Source organism: Sinocyclocheilus grahami, unplaced genomic scaffold (genome assembly GCF_001515645.1).
Source record: "Sinocyclocheilus grahami isolate Dianchi unplaced genomic scaffold, SAMN03320097.WGS_v1.1 scaffold1804.1, whole genome shotgun sequence".
Classification (NCBI taxonomy): domain Eukaryota; kingdom Metazoa; phylum Chordata; class Actinopteri; order Cypriniformes; family Cyprinidae; genus Sinocyclocheilus; species Sinocyclocheilus grahami.
This window is the reverse complement of record NW_015506983.1, coordinates 49,987-62,486: the sequence shown is the minus strand read 5'-3', so window position 1 is coordinate 62,486 and position 12,500 is coordinate 49,987. Positions and strand designations below refer to the sequence as shown.

The following is a 12,500-nucleotide window of genomic DNA, read 5'->3' as shown; positions in this document are numbered from 1 at the left end:
AGTGAGTAGAAGCCGGGGGCTAGAGTGAGGAACGGCCGGAGGGCTAGAGTGAGCAGAGGCCGGGGGCTTGAGTGAGCAGAGGCGGCGGGCTAGAGTGAGGAACGGCCGAGGGCTAGAGTGAGCAGAGGCGGCGGGCTAGAGTAAGCAGAGGCGGCGGGCTAGATTGAGGATCAGCCAGAGGGCTAGAGTGAGCAGAGGCCGGGGGCTTGAGTGAGGAACGGCTGGAGGGCTAGAGTGAGCAGAGGCCGGGGGCTTGAGAACGGCCGGCGGATTTGACGAAGGAAGCGGCAACCACATGTGACGACCCCGGGCTGGACTCCGCTTCGTCCACGGTGAAAGCCGATACGGCGATCCACAGTGCAAAGTTGTTGTATTTCCTCAGCGACCAGCACGGATCAGCTCCAGACATGACGAAGCAGATATCGTCCTCTTTTGGAAGACCAAACAAAGTAGTTTTGCTTTCACAACGAAGCACACAGCGCCTTCACGACATGGCAGCGGTGGCAACAATATTACAGCGAGAATAAAAGTTACGCCTTCATTCTTTGTGTGAAAATTTGGGCAGCGTTATGCAAATCTTCCCACATTGTAACGTAGATATGTGGGGGCGTGTTAGAACGAGCCGTTTTAGGTAGGCGTGGCTGACTCTTAACTTTTATAAAGAATATCTCTTTGGATTTGAGACTTTAGTCTTTGCAACTTTACAGATCTTCTTTATGCACCAAGAGCTTGTAACACTCCAAAGAGAAAGGAAAAATTTAAATCACATCATATGACCCCTTTTAGTAAATATTACAAAAAACAAAACAAACAAACATGAGTTTAGATATATATGCCACAAAGTTTACATGTCTAATTAATTAATTAATTTATTTAATCACTGTTCATTTATTTACTTTTTAAATTTATTTATTTTTATTTACTTTTTATTTATTTACTTTTGTTATTTATTTATTTTTCAATTGCTTTTTAATTTAATTATTTTTTAATTATTTTTATTTATTTGTTTTATTTACTTTTTTGTTTGCTTATTTTATATTATTTAGATACTGTTTTATTAGCTTTTGCATTAAGTTACTTTTTTATATATTTACTTTTTATTTTATTTATTTATTTATTAATGTATAATGTATTTTTCTGAGATGTATTTGGAGGAAATATGATGAAAGGTGACAGTCACTGTTGTGAAAAACCCTTATTAGATGATCACAGGTTGAATGTTTTCTTTCTCTTTTCTATCGTTTTCTCTCTCAGCTGGAAAACCTGATGCTGGATAAAGACGGTCACATAAAGATCACTGACTTTGGCTTGTGTAAGGAGGGAATCACAGACGGAGCCACCATGAAGACCTTCTGTGGGACTCCAGAGTATCTGGCTCCTGAGGTGAGAAAAACCACATCAAACCCCTTACAGAAACCAGTACAGTATTCTGATCTGAAGAACCTGTCAGGAATCATCAAGAACCTCTTTAATCTCCAGTGCAGCGATTCCCAAATTATTTCATCAGCCGAGCACCTTTAACCTGAAATATTGACTGAGATTTTAAGTTAATATTTCTATAATTCAACATATTCACATGATTTTGTAATTTCGGTTAAAGGTCAAATGACATGTAGATAAACAAATAAAATATTTCTGTTTTTTTTTGTAAGTTTTTTATTTGTTTTTAGTTTAAATTTGTTTATGTCTTATAATTATTGGATTTTAAGTGTTTTATTGTGACTTTTTCTTTTTAAATTATTTATTTAAATAAAAAAATATATATTATTTAATTATTAGCTATGATAGATGGGTGGATGGGAAACACGGAATTATGGGATGCCAAATATAGACACTTATTCAAAGTGTAGTTTTTGATGAGATTCATAAAAAAACATTTTTATTTAAATTATTTTTGTATTATTAATAAATAGTAAATATATAAATAAATGTTAACTAAATAAAAAAGCTAATAAAAAGTAATAAAATATAAATAAATAAAAAGTATGTAAATAAATGTAAACCAATAAAAAAAGGAAAAAAAGGTAAATAGAATGTAAATAAAGAAGCATATAAAAGTAAGTAAATAAAATAAATCAATAATATTGGTATTATTTAAAATAAAGATAAGACTAAAAATATATAGAAAAGGGTCACCAGCGCTCCAGCTGACCCCACAGCTGCCCACAACAACACATGATATCAGGGGACCACGGGGCCCGATCTCCCTGTGAACCGGCCTAAACTCTGCCCTCTGCTGGGGACTCTGTGTGTGTGTGTGTTTTATTGTGCAATAAATGCAAAAAAGATTTAGTTCAAGGCTTTAGGGTTAGTATGTAGTAGCTAGTTTTATTCATACATTAATTAATTAACTTCATTCATAGAGCACTTTACAACTGCACCTGCAAGTGCTGTACAAGCAGCATAAAAAACATAAAAAACACACAACCTAGTAATACATTGAATACTAGCCCAACCTCTCAAAGGCTAAGTAAAGAAAGTAACTTTAACACATGCTTTAAAAACATTTAATGAAGTGATTTCCCTAAGTTCACAAAATTTAAACGAGTAATGACTTATTACTTGATCTTAAAAACCAAGGTGCTTTGTGAAGAGCAATCAGCTCTGACACATCAGCAGGAGCCATTCCATGCACCGCTTTAAAAACATAGCAGAATTTTATATTTTATCCTGATGTCCACTGGTAGCCGCTTAAGAGAAGCCAAAATAGAAGATATATGATGACTTTTCTTAGCACCCACCAGCAGCCGAGCCACAGCATTCTGCACTAATTGCAAACGTGATATAGTGGTCTGACAGGACCCCACATACAAAACATTGCAATAGTCAAGGCGAGACAGAACGAAGGCATTAATAACCTTCTCTAAATCATTTCTCGACAGTATAGGCTTTAATCGAGCAATAGACCTAATCTGCAAAATGCAACTCTTAGCCACGTAATTAATCTGCTTTTCAAATTTCAGCTCTGGATCAAACACAACACCTAGATTTTTTACTTGGTCGTGGCAATAGTCTGACCATGTGCCTAAATATGTGGCAATGTCTAAGCATCCTCTGGCAGGGCCAAAAAGCATAATCTCAGTTTTACTTTGGTTTAACTGAACCAAATTATGAGACATCCAGCGACGGCAATGCTCTACTGATTTCAAAGGGAGATAAATCTGTGTATCATCGGCATACAAATGGTAAGACATGCCTTTTTTTTTTTTATCGAACCCAGAGGCAACATATACGAAGAAAATAAGATGGGGCCAATAACAGAACCCTGAGGAACCCCACAAGTGACAGGCACAGTTGTTGAAACAGTTACCATACTTCAGCTCTGTCAGTAAGATAAGACTTACACCACGTTAAAACCATCCCACGTATTCCAACCAAATGAGATAACCGATTGATAAGAATCACTAGGTCTATTGTATCAAAGGTAATAAAATCAGAGCTGCAGCATTACTTAAGATCATTAACAACTCTCAAGAGTGCAGACTCTGTACTATGACCTGCCCTAAAACCAGACTGATATGTATCTAAGATCTCATGTTTACGTAAAAATGAGAAATTTATTTGAAAATGATTTTTGACATGTTACTCCCCGATACTCATGTCTTTTACATTGTCTGGAATGAGATTAGATTTTAATATTCTGTTCCTATAAAGTGGAACTGCAGGTTTGTGAGATAATGAATAAGCTAATAATTAATTAAATCATAAACATTTTAATTTAATAATTTACACAATCATTTAAATTGTTGTTAAATATAAACAATATTTTTGAAGAACCCCCAAGGTATTTCTGTAGGTTAATATTAAGTTAATATTATAAAATTAATATTTAGTTGTATTAAATATTTTAATACTTCAACAACACATTGGCATGTTTTACAATTATCCAGTTTCTGTTTATTTCTCACATCACATGCAAGTAAACAAATACAATTTCATGATAATTTAATAATAATAATTCAAATAATTCATCATTTAAATTGATGCTAAATTTTAAAATGTGTTGTTAAATTATTAAAATATCAACTTAAAGTAAATATTGTCCCTCGTTGGGTTTCAGCTGAGAAAATAATTAAAGAACCTTGAAAATATTGGAATATTTTTACATAAAAAATAATAATAATTATATATATATATATTATTGTTGTTGCTATTATTATTATTAACATTATCATTATTTGTGTTTTTAATAAAATACAATAAAACTAAAAAATATATTTTACAAATTATTAAAAAAAATAATAATAATAAAATAAAATGTTTGTACAGGCTGAAAAATAATGCCACAATACAAAACAACACTTAAATGTCCTGAAAATAAACAATATTTTCTATAATATAATTCTTGATGTTTAAAATAAATTTTTATTTGTTTGTTTGTTTGTTTACTTGCTTCCATTTGGATTTGGTGAAATATAACCTGAACATTTCCATGAATGTTCACTTAAACAGTGACAAATGGTTCGTGATAAATTGCCCAAAAATGACTAATTCTGTCATCATTTAAAGCTTTATTTTTTTATGTCAAACACCAAAGATGTTTAGCAGTATCTCCTCTGTAAAAGCTCCCAAAATGTCTAAATAACGAGCATGAAGGCATCATAACAGCAGCTCACACAAACCATCAAATGCCTTCAGAAGTCACATGAGCTGCTGTTATAATGCTTTAGTGATGTTTGGAGGTCCACAAACTCATCATAGGACAAATAAATCTAAAAGACATTAAATGTAAATAAATAAATAATATTAGTATTATTAAAAACAGCAATAAGACCTAAAAATAAAAACAAATAAATATATTTAAATAAATTTGTTAAATTAAGCATTAAAAATTAAACATTTAATTTGATGTTTTATATTATTAGTTTATATTATTATTATTATTATTATTATTTATATTTGTTATTATTATTATTATGATTGGAATATTTTAAATAACAAAAAAAGTTTATTATTTTTAGTTTTAAAATATAAATTACTAAAATATAAAAATACATATGAAATAATATTTATACATAAAACTAATTACATTTATACACTCTGAAAACGAATACATGCAAAAGAGCAGCAAAGGACACATAAATATAAAAGAAAATAATATCAGTATTATTTAAAAATATAAAAATAAATAAATCTGTAACAAAAAATATATTTTAAAAATATAAATAAAACATTTAATGTGATAATTTCATTTCTATTATTTATTCGTATAATTTTTGTTATTATTAATAATATTAGTATTATTTAAAATGACAATAAGACTAAATAAGATAAAAAATATATTTATACATAAAATAATTATATTTATACACGCTTAAAAATAATGCATGCAAAAGAGCAGTCGCCTGTCCCTCTCTCTCTCTCACTTATTCTCGGCAACTTCTGTTCAGTCCCCATGTTGACATGACAACAGGGCCCGGGTCGAGAGATGGGGGGGTGTTGCCATGGCGACGGGTGGCCCCTCTGGAGTGGGGCCCGGGTCGCGTTACAGGTTGTTCCGCTGTAAACAATGAGCTTGTTGTGCGTCTGCAGCTCTGGAATGCACTTTATTAACCAGACTGCACTTCTGTGTGTTACTGATGCTGTAATGATGGCTTTATATGTTCTCTATAGAGCAGCGTAACATGACTCAAAATAAAACTAAATATGCTTGTTTTATAGCTAAAAATCAAGATGTAAAATGACACCATATTTCTTATATTAATTTGGTACCTCAACAACTTTTATTTAAAAAAACAGGGTTCCTGCCAAGCTTTTATTGTCATTACTAGACTAAAACTATAAGAAAAAGTGTTACTTGAAATAAAATAAACATTAAATTAAATATAAAAAGCTTAAACTTATTTTAATTCACCAAGTTGTCAAGGCAACATTTCTCATTTTTGTCTAAAAAACATCATTAAAAGCTATTTGGACAAATTAAAAAAAATGATAAGAACACACAACAAAATCACTAAAGTGAAAACTGAATATATAAAAATAAATAAGAATATTAACAAAAACTTTAATAGTATATCAGTGATACTAAAACAATATGCTAAATGAGGGGATTTTAAAAGTGTGATTTCTAGACCTTTAAGTGTCATAGAAATTAATCGTCTGTAGTCAAATATTTTATCCCTTAAAACTTATCTTTGATCAAAATGACATTTAAATGTTTTTTCTTGAGAAAATAATTTTCTCATGCCTTAAAATAGCTTGAATGTAACTCTACACCCTTGCCTCATTTACTATACGCGGATCTATGAATATGCAAATTAGCCCCGCCTCCACTCAGTCACACAGCCCCGCCTCCTGATCCACTGAACCGTAGGAAACGCAAAACAATGGTGTAACAAAGTTCGTAGTCACGGGAAGAAGGAGGCGGGAACCAGCGAACATTTAAAGACTTTAATCAAATAAACAAACACAAAATAGAAGTAAAGCGGCAGCCCCTCGCGGACGACTACCGCGCACACAAAACACAAAATAAATCCAAGCCTGGTCCTCTCTCGTCCAACACTGTCGTCACTCCTCCTTTTATCCTCCCGGCGCTCCTCCGTGGGACTCGAGACCGGTGAGTGGCGCAGGTGTCGCGCATTAGCATTTTCTCCGCGGCTCTCGGCCCCGCCCCACTCGTCACAAATAGCATACTATGTTTTTACTAGCGGACAACTGCAGTGAATACTGTAACATTCGTTAAGGTTACTTACTTGACGATGTTCTGTCCTAAAATGCCTTGAAGACTGGAATGCAGCCGTTTGTGATTGTTAATTCGCGCCCGCGAGCGTACGCGTGTGAAGTCCGGGATACTTTTACACTGCTGCCGCGGGTTATAATGCAAGTTAGCGCTTCTAAATTCACATTAAACCACAGCTTCATGGGTTTTTGCTCTGATTTATTTTTGGTTTTGTGCTGGTATTGGTATAGTTTGCACGCTAGTGATAGGAATCGATCCCTTGACGTGATTGGTGATTGGTTTGTGACGTAGCAAACCGTATTTCTGGTTCTAAAAGCATATTAAAAACACCACATAGACAAATAAACAACATAAAACACTTGATTTTCACTACAGGGGGACTTTAAAAAGTCATTTAAATTTCTATATTGAATATGCGTTGAGAGATTGCTTAGCAAAAAAATATATATAAATAATAAAAATTATAATAATAAACGCATGTCTATAAAATTCAGTTCTTGCAACTTCTGGAATTAAAGAATGTAATTATTATTATTTAAAATACTTGATTTATTATTTTTTTTATATATTACCGTTTCTAATAAGCAATTACTTGAAAAAAATACATTTAATTACATTAGCAGCATGCTAGTAAACTTGCTAATCATGCTAACAAAATGCTAGCAACTTGCTAAACATGTTAGAAACATGCTAGCATCGTGCTAGTAACGTGTTAATAATGCTAGAATCATATTAACAACATGCTAGTAACTTGGTAATCTTTTTAATAACATGCTAGTAACTTGCTAATCATGCTAGAAAAATGCTAGCAACTAGCTAAACATGCTAGAAACATGGTAGCAACATGCTAATCATGTTAACTCCATGTTAGTAACATTGCTAATCATGCTAACAACATGCTAGTAACATTGTTAATAATGCTAGAAACATGCTAGTAACTTGATAATCATGCTAGAAACATGCTAGTAACTTGATAATCATGCTAGAAACATGCTAGTAACTTGATAATCATGCTAACAAAATGTTAACACCATGCTAGTAATATGTTAATCATGCTAGAATCATGCTAGCAACATGTTAGTAACTTGTTAATTATGTTAACAACATGCTAGTAACATGCTAACCATGCTAGAAAAATACTAGTAACTTGTTAATAATGCTAACAAATATTAACACCATGCTAGTAACATGCTAATAATGCTAACAACATGCGAGTGACATGCTAATCATGATAGAAACATGCTAGTAACTTGTTAATCATGCTAACAAAATGCTAACACCATGCTAGTAACATTTTAATCATGCTAGAAACATGCTAGTAACATGCTAATCATGCTAGAATCATTCTAGCAACATGTTAGTAACTTGTTAATTAATGATAACAACATGCTAGTAACTTGCTAATCATGCTAACAAAATGCTAACACCATGCTAGTAACATGCTAATCATGCTAGAATCATTCTAGCAACATGCTAGTAACTTGCTAATCATGCTAACAAAATGCTTACACTATGCTAATCATGCTAGAATCATGCTAGCAACATGTTATTAACTTGCATGCTAATCATGCTAGTAACTTGCTAATCATGCTAACAACCATGCAGAAACATGCTAGTAACATGTTAATCATGCTAGAATCATGTTAACAAAATGGTAGTAACATGTTAATCATGCTAGAAACATGCTAACCATGCTAACAACCATGCAGAAACATGTTAGTAACATGCTAATCATGCTAGCAAAATGCTAGCAACATGCTAATCATGCCAGAAAAATGCTAATAATGCTAGCAACATGCTAGTTACATGTTAATCATGCTAAAAACGTGTTAGCAACATGCTATTCATGCTAGAAACAGCCTAGCAACCACCCCAGGTACCCTAGCAAAATGTTATCTACATATCTGTTTTTCTGATAGACTGTATTGCCTTGAAAACATTCAAACTTTAATCTTTAAAACTATTTTAACTTTCAAACTACTTCAAACTGAAAACCTTTTTCAAGCCAACTTAGTTTGTCTACAAACTTTTCAATCTAGTTTAAAATACTTTATTAAATCTTTTTAATATATAATTTACCATATATATATATATATACCATTTCTAATAAGCAATTACTTGAAAAAAATACATTTATACTTTTTTTTTGCTAAATGTTATTATAAACATTTAAATGTATTTTATTTCAGTTAACAATACAACATACCTCATTTTCATTTAAGTTTAAGCTGAAGTACTAAAATGTCTAAAACTGAAAAGCTATATAGACATATATATAAAAAAAACTAAAACACATTTAAATTAAAATGTAAAATATAAAAAGATAGAGTTCTGTGACGCTGTGGTTTAGCTCATCGGGCCGATAGAAAGCGTCTGGAGACCTGCACAAGGCTGATGTGGGTAATGTTGGGTTATGAGCTGAGTTACTGGCTCCAGCTGAAGCGCGGCGTGGGTCTCACAGCTGTGCTGGTCTTCAGCTGCAGGTCCAGCTGTCGAGTCACATGACCGCGGCTCTGGAAATAGACAGCGCTGAGCTCCGCGGCGTCACCTTACCACTGAGTCACTCTCTCCCGTGACTCACACAAACACACCCGCCTTCATTTCAAACACCATCAACACGGCCCTGCGGTCGCCTTCATTTGTTAGATTTTTCTGGACTCAGTTTTAATGGTTACATTTCAATTTAAGCAATCAAAAAGCATGTCTAATTAACTGAAGTCATGAACAATGTAACAACAGTTTATTAAAAGTTTAACAAAAATGTAATTTTTAGAGCGCTATGATATATATATTTTTCCCCAAGTTCCGTTTTTCCATTTAAATTTTTCTAAATTCCATTTTTTTTCTCTCATTTTAATTTTTTCTGGACTCTGTTTTTATGGTTACATAAAATTTTGAGTAATTTAATTAACTGAAGTCGTGAACAATGTAACAGTGCTGGTCTTCAGCTGCAGGTCCAGCTGTCGAGTCACATGACCGCGGCTCTGGAAATAGACAGCGCTGAGCTCCGCGGCGTCACCTTACCACTGAGTCACTCTCTCCCGTGACTCACACAAACACACCCGCCTTCATTTCAAACACCATCAACACGGCCCTGCGGTCGCCTTCATTTGTTAGATTTTTCTGGACTCAGTTTTAATGGTTACATTTCAATTTTAGCAATCAAAAAGCATGTCTAATTAACTGAAGTCATGAACAATGTAACAACAGTTTATTAAAAGTTTAACAAAAATGTAATTTTTAGAGTGCTATGATATATATATTTTTCCCCAAGTTCCGTTTTTCCATTTAAATTTTTCTAAATTCCATTTTTTTTCTCTCATTTGTATTTTTTCTGGACTCTGTTTTTATGGTTACATAAAATTTTGAGTAATTTAATTAACTGAAGTCGTGAACAATGTAACTATTTTAAAAATGTACTAAAAGTTTAACAAAAATGTTTTAGAGCCCTATATGAAATCGGTTTTATTTTTTCCCCAAATTCCTGGGTTTTTAAGTTTTTGTAAGTTACCTAACACTTTACAATAAGGTTTCATTAGTTAACTAACGCTAACAAAGATTAATAAATACTGTAATAAATGTATTGGTTATGGTTTGTTCATGTTAGTTAATACATTAATGTTAACAAATGAAAACGTGTTGTAAAGTATTACCGTTTTTCTTCCATTTAAATTTTTCTGGACTGGATTTTTTGGTTTTAATTGTAAAAAAAAGAAAAGAAAAAAAAAGTCTATTGAATTATAATCATGAACAATTAAACAACAGTTTATTAAAAGTTTAATTTAATTTTTAAGGCCCACTGTAATTTTTTTTATGTTTTATATTTTGTTTTTTATGTTTTATGTTTTATTTTCAAATTCAATTTTTTAATTGTTTTCATTTTTCTTTAATTTGTTTAAACTATTTTACTTTAAAAAATTTTAACAATTTAACAACAGTTTGTTAAACGTTTAACTAAATTTGAAATATATTTTATTTTATGTCCAAATTCTGTTTTATTTTTTACCAAATTCTGTTTTCCATTTTAAATTTTATCAATTTTAATGGTTTAATAGAATTTTAATAAACAAAAAGCATGTCTAATTAATTGGTGTTTCCCTCAGCATCATAAATCGTGCAAAGTTTATATATATATATATATATATATATATATATATACACACACACATTTTTTAGAAATGTATTTACATTTATAACACAACACTTTGTATTAATTCACTTTTGCAACAAATGACAAAAACCTGTTAGAGCTGCAGTGTGTCTGTGTGTGTGTGTGTGTGTGTGTGTGTGTGTGTGTGCAGGTGCTGGAGGATAATGACTACGGTCGTGCGGTGGACTGGTGGGGTTTGGGTGTGGTGATGTATGAGATGATGTGCGGTCGTGTATGGGTCACAATTATACATTATTACACGATATTAAATAAAGATCATGCTCCATGAAGATACTTTGTAAATTTCCTACTGTAAATATATCAAAACTTAATTTTTGATGAGTAATATGCATTGCTAAGAACTTCATTTGGACAACTTTAAAGAGTTTAATTTTTTTGCACCCTCAGATTCCAGATTTTCAAATATTGTCCGATCCTAACAAACCATACATCAATGGAAAGATTATTTATTCAGCTTTCAGATGATGCATAAATCTCAATTTTGAAAAATTGACCCTTATGACCATTTGAAACTCACGACCAAATGTCCATTTGTGAGAGTCGATATAATGTAGCTGCATGAACTTTCTCAATGGCCTTCAGTGTGTTTTCAAGCCCGAGAGCTGGACAGCAGTGAAGTATTTTTACTCTGCGCTAAAAGTACTTTTCATGTGTCTGGACTTTATCAGAGTTTTTCTTTAGAACACTTTTACTTCACAACATTCCAAAACACAATATTGTACTTTTTACTGCACTACGCTTCACATTAACTACCATTTAACACTTAATCACATTAGAAATCTAGTACTTTCTTACTTGTCCTCAAGTAAAATTCAAAGTTTTACTTAAAAAGTACTACATTTTTAATGTTCTTAAGAATTAAAAGTAAAACTAAAAAAATCTCAATTTCTGAAAATGGACCCTTATGACTGGTTTTGTGGTCCAGGGTTACATTTGAGTTTGCGCAGAAGTGTTGTGTAAATGCTGGATGAGGGTCGTCTAACTGTTTCTCTGTGTCCCTCAGCTGGTTCCTCCGTTCAAACCGCAGTCGACCTCAGAGACAGACACCAGATATTTCGACGAGGAGTTCACAGGACAGACCATCACCATCACACCGCCGGGACAAGGTACTCCAACACCCTCGCCGCAGTCTCCTCACATTCTACAGACTTTATAACACAGAAAGGCCTCATATTACCTCATGAAGATTATTCAAATTAAACATATGCATCAGTAGTGCTGGGCGGTATACCGGTTCATACCGTTTATTTTTGTTATGATATGAATTTTTAAAATACCGCAATACTGGTGTATGTCACTTAAACAACTTTGGGAACGTGACACTGTTTGAAAGGGGTCTCTTTTCACTGCTGCACTGTGGTGAGGGAACAGCTGTATGTGTTACTAAGCGTGAAAGTTCAGAAACTGAAGCTGTAGAACTAATAGAACGTGATGACACAGAAGAACTCATCCACAATATCCACACTGACCACCACAAATATCCACCGCCTCCTGCCATCAGCTCCCGCGTCTCACACACACGAGCGCGACTTTAGCACTAGATTTAGCAACTTTCAGACCCTTTTAGCGGCTTTTTCCATAGAATATTCATACTGACAAACCTAGAGACTTTTCTGGATAAAGCTTAGCTATGGTTCAGATGGAGGATTT

General features: G+C 32.9%; 1 protein-coding gene across 1 annotated transcript in view; it reads left to right on the top strand.

The window, feature by feature from the left end:
- The window catches only part of LOC107572734 (RAC-alpha serine/threonine-protein kinase-like), a 67,868-nt gene that overhangs the window by 48,154 nt on the left and 7,214 nt on the right, over positions 1-12,500 (top strand). Inside the window, exons 10-12 of the mRNA XM_016259169.1 lie at positions 1,255-1,383; positions 10,981-11,067; positions 11,842-11,956. Of these exons, the coding sequence (XP_016114655.1) occupies positions 1,255-1,383; positions 10,981-11,067; positions 11,842-11,956 (331 nt within the window). The remainder of the gene's footprint in view (positions 1-1,254; positions 1,384-10,980; positions 11,068-11,841; positions 11,957-12,500) is intronic.